Source organism: Tamandua tetradactyla, chromosome 2, assembly GCF_023851605.1.
Source record: "Tamandua tetradactyla isolate mTamTet1 chromosome 2, mTamTet1.pri, whole genome shotgun sequence".
Classification (NCBI taxonomy): domain Eukaryota; kingdom Metazoa; phylum Chordata; class Mammalia; order Pilosa; family Myrmecophagidae; genus Tamandua; species Tamandua tetradactyla.
The window spans coordinates 120,793,176-120,816,452 of NC_135328.1; the positions used below are offsets into that span (position 1 = coordinate 120,793,176).

At 42.2% G+C, this 23,277-nt stretch overlaps 1 protein-coding gene across 7 annotated transcripts in view; it reads left to right on the plus strand.

Moving 5' to 3' along the window:
• Nucleotides 1–7,084: 7,084 nt before the first annotated feature.
• Nucleotides 7,085–23,277, plus strand: part of DAPK1 (death associated protein kinase 1) — a 219,637-nt gene continuing 203,444 nt past the window's right edge. The window contains exons 1-3 of one of the 7 annotated variants that reach the window (XM_077148666.1): nt 7,085–7,224; nt 9,343–9,544; nt 11,244–11,413. In XM_077148666.1, coding sequence (XP_077004781.1) covers nt 11,352–11,413 — 62 coding nt within the window. In that variant the 5' untranslated portion in view covers nt 7,085–7,224; nt 9,343–9,544; nt 11,244–11,351. Of the gene's footprint in view, nt 7,225–9,342; nt 9,545–10,107; nt 10,363–10,597; nt 10,750–10,780; nt 10,896–10,956; nt 11,088–11,243; nt 11,414–23,277 lie in introns of those variants that run through there. The other 6 variants (XM_077148670.1, XM_077148664.1, XM_077148665.1 and 3 more) reach the window with 6 other exon arrangements.

A 23,277-nucleotide genomic window follows, 5' to 3' on the forward strand; every position in this document is an offset into this window, starting at 1 on the left:
TTGTATTTCCTCTTCTGAGAGGTGTCTGTTCAAGTCTTTTTCCCATTTTGTAATTGGGTTGGCTGTCTTTTTGTTGTTGAGTTGGACAATCTCTTTATAAATTCTGGATACTAGACATTTATCTGATATGTCATTTCCAAATATTGTCTCCCATTGTGTAGGCTGTCTTTCTACTTTCTTGATGAAGTTCTTTGATGCACAAAAGTGTTTAATTTTGAGGAGCTCCCATTTATTTATTTCTTTCTTCAGTGCTCTTGCTTTAGGTTTAAGGTCCATAAAACCGCCTCCAATTGTAAGTTACATAAGATATCTCCCTACATTTTCCTCTAACTGTTTTATGGTCGTAGACCTAATGTTTAGATCTTTGATCCATTTTGAGTTAACTTTTGTATAGGGTGTGAGATACGGGTCTTCTTTCATTCTTTTGCATATGGATATCCAGTTCTCTAGGCATCATTCATTGAAGAGACTGTTCTGTCCCAGGTGAGTTGACTTGACTGCCTTATCAAAGATCAAATGTCCATAGATGAGAGGGTCTATATCTGAGCACTCTATTCGATTCCATTGGTCGATATATCTATCTTTATGCCAATACCATGCTGTTTTGACCACTGTGGCTTCATAATATGCCTTAAAGTCCGGCAGCGTGAGACCTCCAGCTTCGTTTTTTTCCCTCAAGATACTTTTAGCAATTCAGGACGCCCTGCCCTTCCAGATTAATTTGCTTATTGGTTTTTCTGTTTCTGAAAAATAAGTTGTTGGGATTTTGATTGGTATTGCATTGAATCTGTAAATCAATTAAGGTAGGATTGACATCTTAACTGTATTTAATCTTCCAATCCATGAACATGGTATGCCCTTCCATCTATTTACGTCTTCTATGATTTCTTTTAACAGTTTTTTGTAGTTTTCTTTATATAGGTTTTTTTGTCTGTTTAGTTAAATTTATTCCTAGGTATTTTATTCTTTTAGTTGCAATTGTAAATGGGATTCGTTTCTTGATTTCCCCCTCCGCTTGTTCATTACTAGTGTATAGAAATGCTACAGATTTTTGAATGTTGATCTTGCAACCTGCTACTTTGCTGTACTCATTTATTAGCTGTACTAGTTTTGTTGTGGATTTTTTCCAGGTTTTCAACGTATAGTATCATATCGTCTGCAAACAGTGATAGTTTTACTTCTTCCTTTCCAATTTTGATGCCTTGTATTTCTTTTTCTTGTCTAATTGCTCTGGCTAGAACCTCCAACACAATGTTGAATAATAGTGGTGATAATGGACATCCTTGTCTTGTTCCTGATCTTAGGGGGAAAGTTTTCAATTTTTCCCCATTGAAGATGATATTAGCTGTGGGTTTTTCATATATTCCCTCTATCATTTTAAGGAAGTTCCCTTGTATTCCTATCTTTTGAAGTGTTTTCAACAGGAAAGGATGTTAAATCTTGTCAAATGCCTTCTCTGCATCAATTGAGATGATCATGTGATTTTTCTGCTTTGATTTGTTGATGTGGTGTATTACATTAATTGATTTTCTTATGTTGAACCATCCTTGCATACCTGGGATGAATCCTACTTGGTCATGATGTATAACTCTTTTAATGTGTTGTTGGATTCGATTTGCTAGAATTTTGTTGAGGATTTTTGCATCTATATTCATTAGAGAGATTGGTCTGTAGTTTTCTTTTTTTGTAATATCTTTGCCTGGTCTTGGTATGAGGGTGATGTTGGCTTCCTAGAATGAATTAGGTAGCTTTCCCTCTGCTTCAATTTTTTTGAAGAGTTTAAGCAGAGTTGGTACTAATTCTTTCTGGAATGTTTGATAGAATTCACATGTGAAGCCGTCTGGTCCTGGACTTTTCTTTTTAGGAAGCTTTTGAATGACTGATTCAATTTCTTTACTTGTGATTGGTTTGTTGAGGTCATCTATTTCTTCTTGAGTCAAAGTTGGTTGTTCATGTCTTTCCAGGAACCCGTCCATTTCCTCTAAATTGTTGTATTTATTAGCGTAAAGTTGTTATTAGTGTAAAGTACCCTGTTATTACCTCCTTTATTTCTGTGAGGTCAGTAGTTATGTCTCCTCTTCCATTTCTGATCTTATTTATTTGCATCCCCTCTCTTCTTCTTTTTGTCAATCTTGCTAAGGGCCCATCAATCTTATTGATTTTCTCATAGAACCAACTTCTGGTCTTATTGATTTTCTCTATTGTTTTCATGTTTTCAATTTCATTTATTTCTGCTCTAATCTTTGTTATTTCTTTCCTTTTGCTTGCTTTGGGATTAGTTTGCTGTTCTTTCTCCAGTTCTTCCAAGTGGACAGTTAATTCCTGCATTTTTGCCTTTTCTTCTTTTCTGATAAAGGCATTTAGGGCAATAAATTTCCCTCTTAGCACTGCCTTTGCTGCGTCCCATAAGTTTTGATATGTTGTGTTTTCATTTTCATTCACCTCTAGGTATTTACTAATTTCTGTTGCAATTTCTTCTTTGACCCACTTGTTGTTTAAGAGTGTGTTGTTGAGCCTCCATGTATTTGTGAATTTTCTGGCACTCCGCCTATTATTGATTTCCAACTTCATTCCTTTATGATCCGAGAAAGTGTTGCATATGATTTCAATCTTTTTAAATTTTTTAAGACTTGCTTTGTGACCCAGTATATGGTCTATCTTTGAGAATGATCAATGAGCACTTGAGAAAAAGGTGTATCCTGCTGTTGTGGGATGTAATGTCCTATAAATGTCTGTTAAGTCTAGCTCATTTATAGTAATATTCAGATTCTCTATTTCTTTATTGATCCTCTGTCTAGATGTTCTGTCCATTGATGAGAGTGGTGAATTGAAGTCTCCAGCTATTATGGTATATGTGTCTATTTCCCTTTTCAGTGTTTGCAGTGTATTCCTCACGTATTTTGGGGCATTCTGGTTCGGTGCGCAAATATTTATGATTGTTATGTCTTCTTGTTTAATTGTTCCTTTTATTAGTATATAGTGTCCTTCTTTGTCTCTTTTAACTGTTTTACATTTGAAGTCTAACTTGTTGGATATTAGTATAGCCATTCCTGCTCTTTTCTGGTTGTTATTTGCATGAAATATCTTTTCCCAACCTTTCACTTTCAACGTATATATATCTTTGGGTCTAAGATGTGTTTCCTGTAGACAGCATATAGAAGGATCCTGTTTTTTAATCCATTCTGCCAGTCTATGTCTTTTGATTGGGGAATTCGGTCCATTAACATTTAGAGTTATTACTGTTTGGATAATATTTTCCTCTACCATTTTGCCTTTTGTATTATATATATCATATCTGACTTTCCTTCTTTCTACACTCTTCTCCATGCCTCTCTCTTCTGTCTTTTTGTATCTGACTCTAGTGCTCCCTTTAGTATTTCTTGCAGAGCTGGTCTCTTGGTCACAAATTCTCTCTGTGACTTTTTGTCTGAGAATGTTTTAATTTCTCCCTCATTTTTGAAGGACAATTTTGCTGGATATAGGAGTCTTGGTTGGCAGTTTTTCTCTTTTAGTAACTTAAATATATCATCCCACTGTCTTCTAGCTTCCATGGTTTCTGCTGAGAAATCTACACATAGTCTTATTGGGTTTCCCTTGTATGTGATGGATTGCTCCTCTCTCACTGCTTTCAAGATCCTCTCTTTCTCTTTGACCTCTGACATTCTAACTAGTAAGTGTCTTGGGGAACGCCTATTTGGGTCTAATCTCTTTGGGGAGCACTGCACTTCTTGAATCTGTAATTTTAGGTCTTTCATAAGAGTTGGGAAATTTTCAGTGATAATTTCTTCCATTAGTTTTTCTCCTCCTTTTCCCTTCTCTTCTCCTTCTGGGACACCCACAACATGTATATTTGTGCGATTCACATTGTCCTTGAGTTCCCTGATACCCTGTTCAAATTTTTCCATTCTTTTCCCAATAGTTTCTGTTTCTTTTTGCAGTTCAGATGTTCCATCCTCCAAATCACTAATTCTATCTTCTGTCTCTTTAAATCTATCATTGTAGGTATCCATTGTTTTTTTCCATCTTTTCTACTTTATCCTTCACTTCCATAAGCTCTGTGATTTGTTTTTTCAGTTTTTCTATTTCTTTTTGATCAGCCCATGTCTTCTTCATGTCCTCCCTCAATTTATCAATTTCGTTTTTGAAGAGGTTTTCCATTTCTGTTCGTATATTCAACATTAGTTGTTTCAGCTCCTGTATCTCATTTGAACTATTGGTTTGTTCCTTTGACTGGGCCATATTTTCAATTTTCTGAGCGTGATCCGTTATCTTCTGCTGGCGTCTGGGCATTTAGTCAGATTTCCCTGGGTGTTGGACCCCACAGGTTGAAAGATTTTTCTGTGAATCTCTGGGTTCTGTTTTTCTTATCCTGCCCAGTAGGTGGCGCTCGTGGCACACGTTTGTCTACGGGTTCCACCAGTAAAAGGTGCTGTGGGTCCTTTAACTCTGGAAAACTCTCACCGTAGGGGAGGTTCAGCAGCCGAAGCGTCTTGGAAGAGTGCCAGCCGGCCCGGGGGTCCGAACGCGGGGACGGTCGCTGGCCACTGCAGCACGGGAGAGCGCCCGACCGAATTTCCTTGTCTGCCCGGGGCGCCAAGCGTGGCGGGAGGCCGCCAGCCGTCGCAGCCCGGGAGAGTGCACTGTTCCCAGCTGGACCGGGGAGTCACGTGTTTGGAAGAGACCCCCCAGTCACCGTTCTCCGCAGTCTGGGGATTTCTGACCCAACTCTCTCAGTTGGTCCGGGGGGCCTCGCGTGGTGGGGGCGTCAGCCGCCGCGGCCCAAGGGGACCGCCTGCCCAATTCTGCCAGTTGGCCTGGGAAGGAGGAAGGGAGGGACTCCGGCCGCTTGGCGTCCCACCCAGGAAAGCCCGCGCCCCTCGGTGATCTCACCGGAGCTGGTTCTCCCAGATAGTCAGCCGTTCCAGGATGGGGTACGCCGTCCCTTTGATCTCCATCATGGCTCCGGGAGCTGCTCTGTATTGTCTCCACTCCCCTAGTAACTGTTCTGGAGGAGGAAAGGTGAGGGTGGCAAGGCTGTTGAGGCCGGTGGCGGAGGAGCCGGTGAAGGCGGAAGAGGGCACGGTGGTGGTTGGAGAGCAGCCGGAGCAGGAGGGGGAACCGGCAGACAAAGTGGGGAGAGAGGAGGGCCTTACCCTTCTTCTTTTTGGTCTTGGGTCTTAGCCTTAGGGGATTTCACATACTCCCAGGTCTGTAGCTCCCATGGTGTACACCAGACTTACCCCTCTATAACACACGTGCCCATCTCCACCTCAACATCTTCTAGATGCCCCAAAGCACCTCAAATCTCATGTCTTTAAGACTGACCTCACCTTCCTCCAAACCTCTTGTCCTCCTGTATTTCAGCTATAGGCAGCAATATCTGCCTTTTACTCAACCAAAACTGTGGGAGTCATCCTGACTCTGTCCTTTCCTCAGATACCAAGCCCTCTGATGCCTTTCCTCTTTAAAGCATTTCATTGCTTTTCTCTATCCATCTTCTCCAGGGATCTGCCAAATTATCCTTAATCAACCCTGGGCATCAGTGTCTCCAGAAAGAAGACCCCCATCTGCTGGGCACAATGGACAAGACTATCAATAGTGGAGAGTAGAGAAGTTAATAAGACTTTGGTTAATCTCTCCACTCTTAGCCAAATCCTGGACAAGGTGGGAAAGATCTTTCACCTTTCTTAACCTCTTGCCATTTCACTGCCTGGGCTCTAATTATTTATTGATGCCTATGTGAACCATTGTCTTTCGCATACCCAGGATTTTAACCTGGCTGTTTTTTCTGCCTAAATGCCAACTTCTCCAACTCCTACTGCTTTACAATTCACTACCCCATTGTCCATCATTTTATTCTGCTAACTCTTGATTGTCTTTCAAATTTTGGGCTAGGATGTCAGCTCCTCTAGAAATCTCCCTGAAACTCCACTCTCACCCCTACCTTCCATCTCCCATCTCTGGCCCTTACCCGAATTAAGTATCCTCTTTGGGTGCTTCCACAGCACTCTGGCATTCCTCTCTCATTAGGGTATAAGTCAGGATCCTACAGGAAAGAGGAGGCACACTCAAATTAGGATGGTTCATCCTAATGGAAGAATGTATGGAAGCCATAAGGGAATGAACTGGAACCCCAGGTTAGTAATACTAGAGTTGGCACCAACCTTAGGCCCAAAGAGACAGGAGGGTGGTTACCAAAGTTTGGAAAGAAAAATCATGTACAAAAGTCATCTTGCAAGGAATAGTGACCTTTGTTTGACATTGACCAAGGCAACCCTGCAGGGAGGAAAGCAGGGAAATAGCTAGCTTGATCTTACTCCCCTCCCTTCGACTTGACTTCATGCTGTGGCTCCCTATTGGCCAAACCTACCAGAAGCCAGAGGACAAGGGAATGAGTTAAAATTATCTTACAGGTCAGCATATAAATTGTCCATTTACTCATTGATTTCCCTAATTAGATTGGGTTTTCTGAGAAGAGAATGGTTTTTTTTTTTTTTCCAAATCTCTGCCTCCCTAGCATATAACATATACTAGGTATTCAATAATGGCCTGTTGATTGTATTGACTGAATAGTAAATGTAGTGAGTTGGGTGTTTCTTGAGTCTGTGCTTTCTGAGCTTGCCACTGTGATTTTTGGAATCCAGGGCAAAATGGGGAACAGAATGTCCTATATCATTTTCATTGTCTGATAGAAGGAAACATTATTTGGTCAGGAGAGACAAATGTGGGAGGAATCAGAAGCAGCCACATGACAGGCTACCTAAGAGGCACTCAACTGCATAATGGACTGTTGCTTCAGCAGTGAAACCACAGGTGCAGGAATATTCTTCAAGGACCACTTAAAAATATTAGCCCTTGATAAAAGCCTAAGGTATGTTTTAAAAAGTAACTTAGAAGCTAACATGGTCCACATTGGTTGCACTTAGATGATCTTGAAAAAAGAATGGTTAATCCTTAAACTTCAGGCTGTGTCCCTCTCCCTCAAATAACCTGAGGATTATTTTATTTTTGTTTTTTTATTTGTCCTTGAAAAAACGCTCTAAGTGCAATCCTTCCTGTATTTTCTCTTCTTTCCCCCCCTCAGCCACCAGATGAAAAGAATCCAACTGGGAACTACAGATGCCCTGGGGGACAATAGATCCAGCAAGTAGTTGTGCCCCTGAATGACTGCATGGAGCAGAGAGCAGACCCCCCTTCCCACCCCCAGCAAACATCTGTGCTGAGGTACTGAAATAAACCTGTAATATGCTAAGCTTCTGAGATTTGGGAGGTTGGTAGCAGCTAGTTACTTAACCCTGACTGATATAACTGTAAGATTATTTTTGAAAATCTGCACTTGAGTCTGTTTCAAATGCTATCACCATGATTATCATAATCCATAATCCATATCATAATCACATTTTATGTAGGAACTTTCCACCTTGAATCTCATAACTTGAGGATTATTTTATTTTTGGTTTTTTGTTTGAGAGATGTGCCCCAGAACCTTTTTTTGCTGGAATATGATAGAAAATATAATAATACCCAGTATTCTGATGTATTTTACAATGAACAAAGCACTGTCTTATGTATTATCTATTTAGTTTCTCCCAACAAGTTGGAGGAATATACAGGAGAAGGATTATTGCCCCCATTCTGCAGGTGATGAAACTGAGACTAAGAGGTTTAAGGCTTAAATGGAAATGACAACTAATTTACAGGGTTATTTGAAGATCAGTTGGGAGAATTAGTCTGCCTGGCACCCAATTTGTGTTGAGAGTTAAGTTTCCTGTTTCAGTTATCTATTGCTGTGTAGGAAACCACCCAAAACAATGGCTTAAAACAAAACAATAATTTATTTTATTTACAGAACATGGACTGTGAAAATGCAAATAACTGGGAGTGTGGGGGAGGGGACACGAATAGCTGGGGGGTTCCTCTTTTTCTCTGTAGTTTCTTCACATGGTGCCCCAGGGAAACAGTAGTTCTTGGCAGCTGAAGGAGACAGACAGTGGAGACAGATTCAGAGAGGGAGAGAGAGACTTCTAACACCTGATGACCTAGTCTTGTGTCACTTCCACCACATTTTCAAGCTGCTAAGTCCAGGCCATATTCATGGGAAGGGGAATTAGACTACTTCTGTTTCCAGGAGTGTCAAATTATTTGCAGACAAGTTTTTAAACTACCACATTTCCCCTCTCCAAAATGCTTGCCTAAATAAGTGCAGATACAAAGCTCAGGGGTAAGTGACTCATCCAAAGTCATTTAGCTGTTCATTGGTTTCATGAGACTAGAACCAATTTTTGTAGCTCCAAATTCCATGCTCTTTTTCTCTACCTTAGAATATCTCCCGTGATTGCACTCTCTAATAGGGCAGGTAAGATACACTGCACCCTGAAACAAGCACCCAAACTCATACAATCCTTTTGATTGCCAGGCAAAACACACATATTTCTTTTGCAAGAAAAATATTACCCATAAAGCCATCATGTGTAAGCACTTCCCAAATTTCTCCCAAACATCTGTGTTTTTTATTTTTTCCCCAACAGATGTATTCATTTGCATTTTTCCCAGATGAATCACTTATTTTGTTATTTTTTGACTGCATTTCTCACCTCTCAAGATCCTTTTGTGTTAATCCTCAAACCCACCGCTTAGGTTAATACCAGCTCCCAATTTGGACCCTTCCCCCAATTCCATTATTAGGCTCAATCTCAGGCCACTCCTGAGGGCCTTCAAATGAAATATTCCTTAAGTAATCTTCAAGACTACTGACCTAAGGCCTGAGAGCATTCTTTAGTTTTGTTGGTTTTAAAGCAGCCCAAATCTCCACAGTTCAAAATTTCTGTTAAACCGAAGAGATTTTAAACGAACCCATTTTAGAAAACCTGGGAATTTGAACATTATATGGATCTGAATTCTCAGAGGGGTTATCGTATGAGTTTTTGTATTTATTGGATATAAAATAAATTTCTTTTTAGGAACTTTCCTCTATTTGGGGATCCCCTAGATGTCCCTGACAGAAATATCCTTTCTGCTTTCCCCGCCCATAGGCTTGGTGGGAGACTGGGATAAGAAGTACAGAAGAAAATGGATAACTGGTCTCCAGTGGTTATGGGATCCCTGTGCAGATTAGAATAACCCAAAAGAAATAAGATACAAGTCACATATATACAATTAAATTTTCTGGTAGCCACCTTTTTAAAAAATACAAAGGAACAAATGAATAGATTTAAATAACGATTTTATTTAACCCAATATTATCATTTCAACAAGAAATCAATTTTAAAAATTTAACGAGATATTTCGCAGTCTAATTTCCATATTGCATCTTTGAAATTGAAGCTTATTTTGCACTTTCAGCACATCTCAACGGAGACTAACCACATTGCAACTGGTCAATAGCCAATATCATATTGGGCCACACTAGAAGACCCTTCAGTTCCTGCTGTTTCGCTGGGCCTCTGGGACCCCAATCCTTTCTTCTTTGATTGCACATCTTCTTACTGTTCAGAACTTAACTCAAAAACACTGTCCTGGAGAAGACCCTGCCTAATGATCTAAGGTATTCTCCAAACCCCTCACCCCTTCACTGTCATTCTCTGTCCGGTTAACCTTGATTTCATGGAATTTGTCTTTTCTCAAGTGATCTTATTTGCTTGCATATTTATTGTTTATCGTCTCCGTGAATAGAAGTTTCACGAGGGCAGAAATTTTATTATTATTATTTTTATTTTTAACTATTTTATTCTCAGAGATTTCGCTGTTCCGAACACCGTGCCTGACACACAGGGCTCTCAGGACACTTTTGCTGAACCACCGAATCTCATTTTTCTAGAACTTAGCCGGAGGGGGCAACTCCGCCGCGGGTCACAGGTGGGACGCCCGCTCCCCCTCCCCGGCGTGCGTGTGGGGTGAGTGGGTGTGCGCGGGGGTGTACGCGGTAGAGCGCGCCAGCGAGCCGGGAGCGCGGAGCTGGGTGTAGCAGCCAGCGCCGCGCAGAACCAGCAGCGCCCGCCGGGCCAGGCAGCTCGGAGGTGGGTGGGCCGCGCGCCGCCAGCCCGCCCGCGGGGTCCCCATTGGCCGCCTGCCGGCCGCCCTCCACCCGGGAGGTGGCCAGGAGCCGAAGCCTCTCCGGACCCCGAGCGGGAAAGCCCGGCCGAGGCGACGCCAGGGACATTGTTCCCGCCGCGGAGGGGGCACGGCGACCCTCGCAGCTGCCGGGATCTGGAGCCAGCGCCCGTGCGGACGCGCGGGGTCCGCTGCCTCCGACTCGGTTCCTCCCTCGGCTCTCGTCGCCACCCTGCTGGTCTCCGGCGCTGGCGCCTATGGTCGGCCTCCGACAGCGCTCCGGAGGGACCCCAGGAGCTCCCGGGCGCCCGGGTGAGTGGCCGCGCGCGACTCCCCGGGCTCCTCCCCGGCCCCAACGCCTGCTTTTGCCATCGCGATCGCCGCGCGGCGGGGCTTTCCAGGGCAGCGCCTCTGCAAGGGGAAGGCCAGGGCGGGGTAAACTTGGCTGCGGGGAGAAGTGGGATCGCCGACGGGAGGCGCTCCAACCTGGCGGCCCGGGTCGGAACAGGTGGCGCGGGGCCGGGCCGGGCGCTTTGTGTCCCGGCGAGGGGACTGGAGCGGGCGGCGGCGCCTCCCTCGGCGGCTCTCTTCCCTCCCTTGCTCCCCCGGGCGGCCGCACGCCGGGTCGGCCGGGTAACGGAGAGGGAGTCGCCAGGAATGTGCCTCCGGGGACTGCCTGGCTCGTGAGGAGGGAAGGAGGTAAAGGGGGAGGGGTGGCCGGAGAGGTGCGGGAGCCCAGAGGTGGCGCGGGGGCTGCCACAGCCGCTGCGGGCTGGAGAAGGATGCTTCTAACGAGGCGCATGCCGCCCGGGCGAGGGCTTCCTTCTTCCGCGGCGCCCCTGGAGGTGGGGAGCTGGGTGGGCGTGTGTGCAGAGAAAGGGGGAGGCGGGGAAGCCAGTCCCTTCCGGAGCCGGTTCTGATCCTTGCCGCCCGTCCGCTTTCGAGGATGCGGACCTTGGGGTGCGGTTGTGCCGGGCCCTACGCGCGCGCGGGCGACGCAGGGCTGGGGGGCGCCCCTGACTCGGGTTTAACAAAGGGTGCGCCTCTTCACTAGGCGGGGAGGGGTAGCTTGGTGTCTCCTGCACACCCCCAGCTGGAGACGTGGCCTTCAGCGAGCGAGTCCTAGCCCTGGGAATGTCTACTTCCTTTTTTGGGTTGATATTTTATTATTCTTGCCTTTTTTTTTTTTAAAGGCCTGGAGACTGATGCATGAGGGCCCTACGGAGGCGCAGGAGCGGTGGTGATGGTTTGGGAAGTGGAGCTGAAGTGCGCCGGACTTTGGTGAGGCGTGACAGTTTATCATGACCGTGTTCAGGCAGGAAAACGTGGATGATTACTACGACACCGGCGAGGAACTTGGCAGGTACGAGGGGTGTCAGAAGCGAACACAACTGGATTGTGAGAGTGCATAATATTGGGGGCGGTACACAAATCCAGTTTGCATCAGGCATCTCCCTCGCGCTTCCAGGAGATGGGCAAATTATATAGAGAAGAGTTGCTAACCCAGCGAGGACCTGGGGCTAGAAATAAACCACCTCATCCTAAAAATGTGGGGTAGGGGCGAGGCAATTCAGGGCTAGATTATGATGCAAAGTCTGTTATTGATCAGAACCCTGGGACCAGAGCAGATTAATCGTCTGCAGGAACTCTTCTCAGTTTTTTACCCTTCTGAGACAATGAGGCAAAAGCTAAGATTATAATTGCCACTGTAGGTAGTGACTGGTTATATGTGATTTAAAGAGAGTGCACACGAATTAGTAGAATTTTAAAATCTCCATGCATCTCTTCTCTGAGTTGACACAGTGACAAGAACAAGTATTGGTAGGCTGTAAATGGACACTTGCCAGATGCTGAAGTTGGCTTTGGGTTTTGAAACTTCTTCAATCCAGGAATTTAATTATCTGTTGGTGTTAGTGGTTGGATTGGCTTCGTTTACAATATTAAAATTTTAACAAATCAGAGTCTAATATGGCTTTCTGGATTCTGCGCCTGTTGGATTGCTGTAGAAGCTGTGATTCTGGCTGTTTAAGTCTTTCAGTTTGTAGGTGAACAAAGAATGATTTATTTGAGGGGTGTCCTTTTGCATTTGTTGTCTTGAAGTTGAGGATCAGATCAGAAGATTTATAAGAACTGAGTCATGTTTCACCGAGTTCCCCTCTGGGTCTTTCAAAGATTGTTGAGTTCCAGTCTACTTTAGCAGAAAAGCCAATTTTCATACCTACATTTAAAATCCAAAATATGGAATTTGTGATACATTTGCCAGAAGTTTGTGTGCTTACTTATGCATGTACAGAAATAATTATTTTTCCATACACATCTGATGTCCCGATACAAAGTTTCCTTTTTTCTTCATGAGAAGGAAATTAAAAAACTTCCACATCTTAGATTACCCGAGAAATATTAAAATTGAGCTTAATTCAATTAAAAAATAAATTCAAATCACAGGGCAACGTGAAAGCAATTTTTAAAAAGTTATTATAGCAGTATTTCTGCGTATGTTTAGTATTGACTCAAAACATGGGGACTCAGTGAGTAAATGAGTAAGAAGGAAAATCATATTTCATGGGTATGTTTAGGTTTGAAGTTGAAGGGTATGTGGTTAAAATACTTGGCTTAACTAGAAGTGAATCACTTTATTCTGGTGGTTTTTAGCAAGAAGACTGATATATGGAGTTTTCCTTGAGGAAAAAAGTGAAAAAAACATTCTAATTCAGTTTGTATTCTGTGGCCCGATTATATGAGATCTATTGTTAAAAGAGATGATTAAACAACTAATCGTGGTGCTATGCTTTGAAATTTGTAGCTTTTTTGTACAAATGTTATTGTTCATGAAAAAAGAAGGAAAAAAAGTCGATTGTGATAAAAAGTATTTAAGTCCTCTAGCTTCCTATAGGAGCAGCTAGAAGGAAAAATATGAGAGGATCGTATGGTAGCCCATGACAAACTCTGGGATCTGTCCTTTAACCACTTTTTGAAGAGTGCTTTGAAAACTATTGCTTTTTTATTTCTTTGCTTTGTATATATGTTATACGATACAATAAAAAAGCTAAAAAAAGATTATTAAAATTAGGTGAGATGATTGCTTTATGAGTATAGTATATTGACTTGTTTTCGTTAAGGTCTTTTGGTAAAGTTATTTGTCATGAGGAAGAAAAATAAAGAGGCCTCTTTTTTATTTTGTGGCGGGTGAGGGGAGTTTGTGCTCCTTATTTCGTGGGCGTGATGACAAACCCTCGCCTCTGCTAAGAGGTTGTTTGCTCATTTGTCACTAGCATTTCACTTTGATTTTGGCTCTGTATACATTTCAGTGTGCAACTTTCTCCCCACTGTGCAAGACTAATTGACAAATTGTTTACTGAATAATATTGTTTATGTAAACTATGAATCTGAAAGAAGTGCTTTGAAAAACTGGGAGTTGGAGATTTTTTCAAAATAAAGTACACATATTCAAATGCCTGACAAAGCTATCATTTTTACCTTAAAAAGGGGTGAATGGTTGGTTTTTAGGAGGTTTTTCAAGTCCTGTGATTTTTATGTCTGCCTTGGAAATAGCCACGTGCTGAAAACAAATTCTGTCTCAAGATGCGCATATTAGAAAGATGCTGGTTTTATGAGTTTTTGGGTCACTGGGAAGAGGTATGGAAGTAGGAGTTTAGTGGCAGAGAAACAGAAATGAGCAGATATTTAGGACAAATGCGAAACCATTCTAAGCAGTGAGAGATAGAGACCAACATCTAGGATTTAAGACTTGTCCTACATATCTTTGGCAGTCATATAAATAATAGCTGCTCACTTAAAATATATACTGAGACAAAATCTATGGCTGGAGGAAGTTTTAAAGAAGTAGAATACAGTGTTGTTATTTTATTTTTAGAAAAACTGATAGAGAGTATGTATATGTGAGTGTGTGTTTATGTGTGTGTTTGTGTGCACTGTCCAGGACTGCTACGAAAGTTCACTGTCAACTGTGAAGAACTTTATAAAGTATTAAGATTATAATACAGCAGTGACAGTCAGATGAATCACTGGACAGATATCATGATCCAAAATCCAGCTTTGAAATTTGCTAGCATCATAACCTGTTCATTTACTCTCTGACCCTCAGTATCTTCATCTAAAAATTGTTTCATGGTTATTATGGGAATCAAATGAGCTCAGTTATAAGAAAGTATTTTTTTTTTTTTGCATGGGCAGACACCAGGAATCAAACCCGGGTCTCCAGCATGGCAGGTGAGAATTCTACCACTGAGCCACCATCGCACTATTCTAAAAAAGTATTTTATTAGATATTATCTATATATAGATAGTATCTGCAGGGCTGGCTGAGACATGTGGGTGTTTTAGGTAGGCTGATAACTTAGCCTGTGGCTCAAGATTCTTTAAATATCTGTTCATCAGTTTGGGAGAGGGGAAACCCTGTGGAGAAAGGGTTGTGAGAGAGTCCTGCAACCTTTGTTCTGGGTAATTCAGCTCTGGCTTAAACCTGTACACCCTTCCAAGCGAAAACAAGTCTCAGCCATAAACAGGACCTGCTCTCTTTAAAAGAAGACTGGTGACTTTCTATTTTGACTCCAGTAGGCCTGTTAAAGTCTCAGAAGGTTGGACGGAGATCACATAGAGTAGTCTCTGAGAGAAGTTCTTATAAACACAGTTTTCTCCTTCTGCTATTGTATTTGAGTCATTTTAGTGCCCTAGGATGCTTTAGCATCTCGTTATCAATTGATGCTCTGGGCAGCTGCAGGCTGACTTGTCCCACTATGGGTTCTGATTGCATCCCTGGGTCATTCTTTAGCCTAACCCATGAGCCTTTTGAACACCTCTCTGAACACTCCTTTCCTGAAGGACTGGCCTTCTTTCCTCTTTCCCTATCTGATCTTAAATTATCTTATGACCTGATTGCCACCTCTTCAACAGATCCATCCACAATGATTTCTCCCTTGTCGGAGCCAAAGGACTGGTGTGGGAAACACTTCCTTGGTCCATGACCATGGACTGCCCAATGCCACGTTATTGTAGAAATATAATTATTGTTTTACGTCTCATAGCTAGCTAGTGAGTTCCCTTACACGTGCTCCGTGGTTCAGTGTTATTATGGTCCTTTCTCCCCCAGGGTCTGCAATGTCCTATATAATACCAGGCAGGTATCTGATTGATAATTGAATGAGTTAATGCAGATTGGCAGATGCAATACTGAGACCAGTGTAGGGATTTAAGATGCTGTTGGTGATGCTGATAGAGAGGCGTGCGTGGTGAGGAGCGGTTCTGCACACTCATTCGGGAAATGTGATGCGCCTACCTCCACTGGGGGTTGTCAGAACATCTGACACATAGTCACTGCCTAGTATATTGTTTTTAATGATCTCTTTTCCCCACCACAGCATTTACTGCATTGCCTAGTAAGTGCTTATTTGATTATCTTCTTTCCTCACAAAGTCGTAACCTCGCACTTGCTCATCATTTCTTTTTTATCTCTGGTGCCCAGTTAGATGCATGCCTATTAGGTGCTCAGTCAGTACTGACTGCAGGGACTGACCTATGCAAAGCACCTTGAATAGATATAATGGTCCCTCAATAAATGGTGATTGTAATGGAGATGAACTTAGGATAGTAAAGATCATAGCTCATAAAAATAGAAACTGCTTTTGCTTTTGTATTATCTGTGGCGGAACAGTAATGAGCACGACATCCGAAATTGCCAAGCACAAGATCAGTTTTAAACACGACAAATAAAGTAGAACATTCCTTGTTTTGGAAAGTCAGTGGAAGCTAAAAATTCCATTTAAAGCATTCCCATTTTGGCATAAAATCTATAGGCATTTTAATGGAAGTGAGGAATTGTAACAAACCCTAACAATCCAGGTACACTTTTTGGTCTGTTTACTATGGATTATGGGAGTTAGTCTTAAGAATAATGGAAATCCTGTGTGGACAGAAGAAGAAAAAGTCTTTCCAGCTTGTTTTCTCTTCAGAAGTGAGAACCCCAGGCCACAAACCTGTTGTCTGGTAGATTATCCTTTTGGCGCTGTGCCGAGTGTGACTTTTTGCTTTGCTTTTCTGATCCCACCCGCCCTCAGATGTTTCCTCTGATAAGAAGGGCTGTAAAGTTTTAAGAGAGGTAAAGTTCAAAAACATATATTAGAGGTAAAGGCCATTTTAGTGATTTAAAAATTCTGTGCCTTTTAGGAAGGTCTGATAGTATTTGTAGATGTGAGGGGAGAGCATTAAGATGGTAGAAAGTAGCAGGAGGGCTGAATGCTTGCTTGCTGGCATTGGGTGTGGCTTTCTGGACTACAGTGACTGCCAGGCAGAGAGAAGTTGGGTCAGACAGGTCCAGGAAGATAGGAGATAGAAGTATTTATTGATTGAGAAGTCAGGGATCCTTACAGCAGACTTCTTGATTTCGCCTTGTGCCCTTGCATCTCACCCAACCATTTAGGCATCTGGAGGCCCCATAATACTGCATGCCCCTGAAACGCTTGAAAAGCACAATAACATATCAGAAGTGGGCACTCGGATTTATTTCTCTAGGTATACACAGGTTTTGTGTTAGGAGAGAGACACCATCTCTTTCAGCTTGCCCTCACAGCTGTACCCCTTGAAGGCTGGGACCCGTTCTTTACAGGTAAATTGGGGGAAAGAGGATGAGTGAATGGAGAGGCGTGAACACTTGCTGCAAGATACCCCTCAGAGATGGTGCAGTGGAAAAATAAGCTGTAAGCCCGGTGCATGCCAAGGTCAGGATTATATATCCTCTGAAATCGGTGATGACCTGTAGGTTGGCGGCTTCCTACAGGGAATCGTGGTATAGCTGTGAACTTTCATCCTTAATTCTAGCCGACTGCAGGGTGTACCTACCCTAGCCAGGGAATGGATTCCATGGATGAAAGGCAGCCCAGAGAACCTGACTCTCAGACCTAGAAGAAGCCTGAGTCATCAGCAAGTCCTCCCTTCTCATTTTAAGTGGTTGATGTTTAGAGATGTCAAGTGGTGTTCTCAGGGCAGCTGGTTAGTAAATAACAAAAGATGAAACTGGAAACTCAGGCCGGGCCTGTACCATCGTGGTCTTCTTATGATCTGCATTTTTCCTTTTTTTTTTTTTGAAAGCTAGAATAAAATTAATATCAAAGAGAGACTGTTTGGGCTGCCGTTTAGTACCAATCCATTCCAATACCTACATTGGAGAGGATGGTAGGAAAAAATAGGAACCACTTCACTGAAGCTTTTCATTGGAATCCCAGCCAAAGGCAGCCGGGTTTACCCATAACCTCCGCAGGCTCTTTACTTCACGGTTGAACCTTTTTGCTTTGTCCAAATGGCTTGTGCTCTGCCGTTATGAATGGGGTTAGTGTGTGGCAATAGTTTTACCCCAGTCCCAAAGTTAATAGGTTAGCTTTTTAGAACATTCACACAACACATTTATTATTATTTAACCTTTGAGTAATGTAATGTATACAAGTCTTGCCTCTACAATTAAACTTGCTTGGTGGGCTTACCCCTAAACGGTGAACAGTTTCTCATTTCATTAAACGGCACTGGTCTGTCTAGTGTAGACCCGGTGTGTGATTCTGTGGGGCTTTATGTGGAAAGTAATAATTATTTTGTTTGGGCTTGCTATGGTGAATTATGAAACCAGAATGCATCATCTCTCAGCCTTGAAGGAGATTATTTGGCAGTCTAATTATTTATAGTAAATCCAATTTATCACTTTGTTACATTCATTCACATGCTAAATGAAGTCTTTTAGATGTGCAGTTGGGGGGGGTGCTGAGAAAAAAGTTGGCCTTTGGATTTTCTACCTCATCTAACTGAAATGATTCTGGGTAACTTTCTCTAACTAGTAAATCTTTTTTTTTTTTTTTTTGATAAAACAAAAAGTGTAGTCGTATCCAAAATCTAGGTTTTCATATTCTGTATGGGTTTTTACAATGAAAAAGACTACAGCTTAAAATATTTGGGGATTTGATTTTCAATCCCAGTCCTAAAAAACAAAATCAGTCATGTGACAGTAGCTAATCTTCAGTAATACCTGATAAATTGATTAAGGTGACGCATGTTTAATATGTCTGTCTCTTTTAGGTGATGTTTGGAGCTGATGTCACTTAAAAGATCCTTTAAGTATAATGTTTTCTACCTGTGAGAAATGACTATGGGGCTTTTAAGTTATGACCTACCTGTTGACATTTCAATTTTGGCCTTAAGAAATGTTGTTCAATAACCTAATCTATATTCAGAGATGTTAGGAAGAGGAGATTGGGAGAATGTTGTCATTGATTTTTCTTTCCTTTGTAAATATTAAACTTTGGGCAAAGTGCATAGTTTTTTAACAAATTTATGCTTGTAAACTGCCAATCTCTTGGGTTTGAATGATCTATATCGATGATGCTTATATTCATAAACCTGATGGGTTTTGGCTGAGAAATTTGGTGAGTATGGATTCTCTTTTGGGATTCATTTTATTTTCTGGCAAAACCTCCTGATTATTCTTATTTAGATGTCTGCGGTGAATGGGGCGGGTTTTAAAAAGTCTTTTAAGCACAGTTAATATGTAAGTTTTCAGCTACAAGGGATGAACTAATTTCCATTTATTTTGTCCATTGTTGAATAGTTCTTTCTACAGTTCATTGTCTTTTACCTTTGAAACGGTGCAGGCATTTCCTTTTGAACTTGAAACGAATTTCATGCTTTTTAAGACCTTACTTCAGCTTGCCCATGCTCTTGTCCCTGGCTTTGGTGTAGAGATTTCCAGTTGAAAAAGAAACGTGGAGAAAGTAATCAGTGCTTTTCTTGCCTTCTGAAAAGAATCTGATTTTCCTCTGTGCTGCTTGTTTAGCAGCTCATAGGTTTGTCTGTGTTTGGGCTGCATGGGAAAGAGGGAAGGTGTGATTTACATGATGCAAGAAACAGAGGGACAGAGGGAATGACGGGGAAAGAAGAGGTCAGTATATAATGCTGATTCATTCAGTTCTGATGTTCCCGCCTCCCCTTTGAGATGTTTACATAAATTCCACCTCTTCCGTGTAAAGTTCAGGGTATTTTTGTTGTTGTTGTTTGTTTTTGCCATCTGTAGTTTATGGGCAAGCAGCAGAAATGTGTGTCTCTGGGTATGTGATGAAAGGATGCAGCCTTTGGGGTGTCACATTTAAGAGACTTGGGAGTTACTTCATTTTACAAAAAAAAAGCTGCTTCACTTTACGCAGACAAAGCTATGGGAGTTAACAGGTATATGTGCGCCATAGAAAGACTTTTTAATGGGTAAGTGCTGAAGTTTGAGACACTGAATTACAAAGGAAACACAGAGGAGCTGTCCTTGGGACTTTGGTAACCCAGAAAGCACTGAGGCTATTTGCTATCTTAAAAAGCATACATTTTATTGGTGTAAAAATCAGTATAATTGGAAGCAGAGCCTGCTAGGGGTTTCCACTATACGTGAATACTCTTGGGATGTATATATAGAAAGCTGTCTCTTCCTAAACGTTGTCCTTGCCACACTGAGCATCTGTAACCAGCACGTGAGCTGCTGTGAGTGATGCAAAAAGCTTTCATCGATTTTGTTCTCAGGAGTTCCCCTGACTTCGGTTATTCCCGGTTTTGTTTCTTTCCCCACGGCAGCATTTGGAACAGCCCTTTTGCTTGCTTGGTTGCATTACTCTGGAGTCCATAAATGTAATGGCACACCAGCAAGGCTGGCTGATTTAAGGTACTTCTGTTCTTTTTCCCCACTGAAGTTGCTTTTTCTACATCATGCAATAGGAATGAAGCGGAATCTTCCTTTGTCATTCCATTTTGTGGTGCCTGTGATGTTATTCTTGGTATTTCTTTTCACTGTAATACAAACAAACTTTTGTATACAAAAAAGTTTGTTTGTCTACAAACTTTTGTTTGTATTAGATGGAAGATATTTACAACTCTCCCATTTGGAACTGACATGGTATGCTCCAAACACCATCATAGATTCCACCTCATGTAAAGCTTCGGGCATCTGACTCAGTTGTTTGTGAGAGGAAGTGATTTAGCAGAAGTGGAATATTTTCCAGGATGACATGTTATCAGTCTGTGCTTTCCTTCCCACCCATCCTTTGGCACAAAGGCAGGAAAGCTTTGCAGATACGGCAGTCAACCGGGGAACAGAAACCCAGTCATGGTGTGGAAAACATGAAGTCCTTTGCTTTTGCTAAATGTGATTTGGCCACTGAATGAGTATATCCTGTTCTACGAATGTTATTAGTATAGCTCGCCCTTTTTAGGTGTGTCAGCTCACCCTTTGTAAGCGTCATCGTCAGAAGCAACATTCTCTTTAATGTGGATAGTTTTTTTTTTATTAATTATTTGCATTAGAGAGAAGTTACAACCCGGAGGAATAAGAAACAAATATGAAATGTGACCTGACTTGTTTCAGCCTGCAGCTTTCTCTGTAGCATGTCCGCTGAGGAAATAAAACGTTCTCTTTATTTCCTATGACCCGTAACTATTTGGATTAAGTAACTGGCCACTTTGTATGGTTTTCCATCTGGTGTCTGCCTATGATTCTTGGCTCCACCGATGGATTGCAGGTTTTCTAAGGGGAGAAAATGTGGCTTTTTACATCTCTTGTGTTGGGCTATTTGCCTTATAAAAGTACTTATCAAGACATTAGGGAATGGATGGTGGTAATAGCAGCCCAATATTATGAATATAATGAACACCAGTTTATTGTGTACTTGAAAGGGGTTAAAATGGGAAATGTTGTATTGCATATATGTTATTACGACAAAAAATTTAAAAAGGAAGTAAAAGAAACGAGGATGATGGTCTAGGGCTTTTAAGCCCTGCTGGACCACATACTAATTCTTACCTTGGGAAAGTCACTTGACTTCTGAGACTCAGTTTTCCCATCTGTAAAATAGGAAGAATAGTCATACCTACTTCATGAGGTTGTTGTGAGGATTAAACATGGGTCTGCATGAAGTGTAGGGAAAGGGCTTGGCACAGGAAGTACTCAGTAAGTGGTGGTGGTTGTTTAACAAAACAGAGAGAGCAAAAAGAAAAGAAAGAGAGGGAGAGAGAAAGACAGAGCTGGTGTAACATGCCCCCTGTGCTGGTTTGAAAGGAAGTATGCCCCCTAAGAAAAGCCATGTTTTAATATAAGTCTCATTTCTTAAAGGTAGAATAATCCCTATTCAATACTGTATATTTGAACCTGTAATGAGATCATCTCCCTGGTTGATGTGATTTAGTTAAGAATGGTTGTTAAACTGGATTAGGGGATGACATGTCTCCACCCATTTGAGTGGGTCTTGATTGGTTTATTGGAGTCCTATAAAAGAGGAAATATTTTGGAGAATGAGAGATTGAGAGAGACTCGGAGAGAGCAGAGAATGCTGCAGCACCACAAAGCAGTGAGTCCACGAGCCAGCAACCTTTGGAGTTGAAGAAGGAAAGTGCCTCCCGGGGAGCTTCATGAAATAGGAAGCCAGGAGAGAAAGCTAGCAGATGATGCTGTATTTGCCATGTGCCTGTCCAGCCAAGAGAGGAGCCCTGACCGTGTTCACCATGTGCCTTTCCAGATGAGAGAGAAACCCTGAACCTCATCGGCCTTCTTGAACCAAGGTATCTTTCCCTGGATGCCTTTGATTGGACATTACTATAGACTTGTTGTAATGGGGACATTTTCTCGGCCTTAGAACTGTAAGCTAGCAACTCATTAAAGCACCCCTTTTTAAAAGCCATTCCGTTTCTGGTATATTGCATTCCGGCAGCTAGCAAACTAGAACACCCCCAATCCGAATCCGTCTGACAGGGATCCTGCCTCATCTCAAAGCTCATCCTCTCTTACTTGCCCAGCCTCTGGCCCTGACTCCCAGGGGCCCCTCACTCCTCAGTACTTTCCTCCTTCCCTTCCTTCTCCTATTTTCCTCTACCTCTCTTGTCCCTCTTGGGCTCAGCCTACTGGGTGGGCCTGTTCTGCCAAGGTTGATTTGTTTACCTGGTTGTATCTTCCAGGTATGCCCTGCCCCGTTTTGACTGGATTTTATGGGTTGGGCTCCCTTGGTAAGTCCTGTGATGATTTGTTAAAGTTCCTGGGAAACAAGTTACCTAGGGATTTAGCTGTGCATTTGAAAGTAGGGTGCTGGAGGCAGAGCTTAAAAGGATGCCACTTTCAAAGTCCACACAGACACCCTGGGAAAAGGGAGGGAGAAGCCTCATGTTAATGAGGATCTATTAAGATTTAAAGAGATGTGTTCAGGGACCCCTAGCAGCTAAAAGCTTGCCCTAGAGTCAGAAAGGAGTCATCTGCTCAGTAAGAGAAATGCTTTGAGGGACAGCCTTTTGACCTCCTGGAACCCAAAGCCTATGTCAGCACAGAAATTCATGTTTTTATATGGTATACTTTAATTCCCACAGAGTACATTTCTTCTGAGGAGATTTCTTTTAAAATTTAAAGCAGTCTTAAGCAGCCAAAGAAGGCACTATGAATTTGATCAGCAAAACAAATAATTTTTATTTTTATCATGGATCTGTATGGAGGAAGGAGTCTGAAAAGTGGGTCTGGGCACGGTAAGTTCCTGACCCACATAAGCTTGCTACAGAATGCAATACACAAGGCAGATTCTGAACCTCCATTCATTTCTGACACGTACTAATTTAAGATGTGAAAATGAGTGTTTTGCCAAGCCAAAATGGCCCGTGCCAGGAAAAGCCCATTAGGTTGGTGGCTGAAAGGCTGAATTGTTGGGATTTGCTTAATGGCGACGCCTTGCCAGCTGCTGTGGGTGAATGCCCACTCACATGTTTGAGTGCTTGTCCTTGTTTCCCCAGAGTGGGGTCTGGTTTATTCAGGGAACATGGCTGCTGAATGACAGGCTGCTTTAAAATGATGCTTCCTTATTCTTTGGGCCCATTGGGTCTATATCTTTATTGTTAAATTCAGCCTTATGAAAGTAACATTAAACACAAAGGTTAAATTTTGAAAGGAAAGTGTCTGGACATTGGTTCTTTAAGGTGAGTTCAGATAAAATATCAGGAAACAGAAATGCTACATTATAAACAGGCAACCTAATAGGCTTTAAAACAGAACTATCATTTGAACCATCAGGAATGAATGTATTCATACACTGAGAGTTTATTGAACATCTAAACATGACATAGATCCTTTATGTCAGTGAGTTTCTGATCAAGTAGGGTAGACAGACTTTTATACAGCTGACAAGAAAGGAATGCCTAAGTAAGAAGTGAGGTAAGCGAAATACG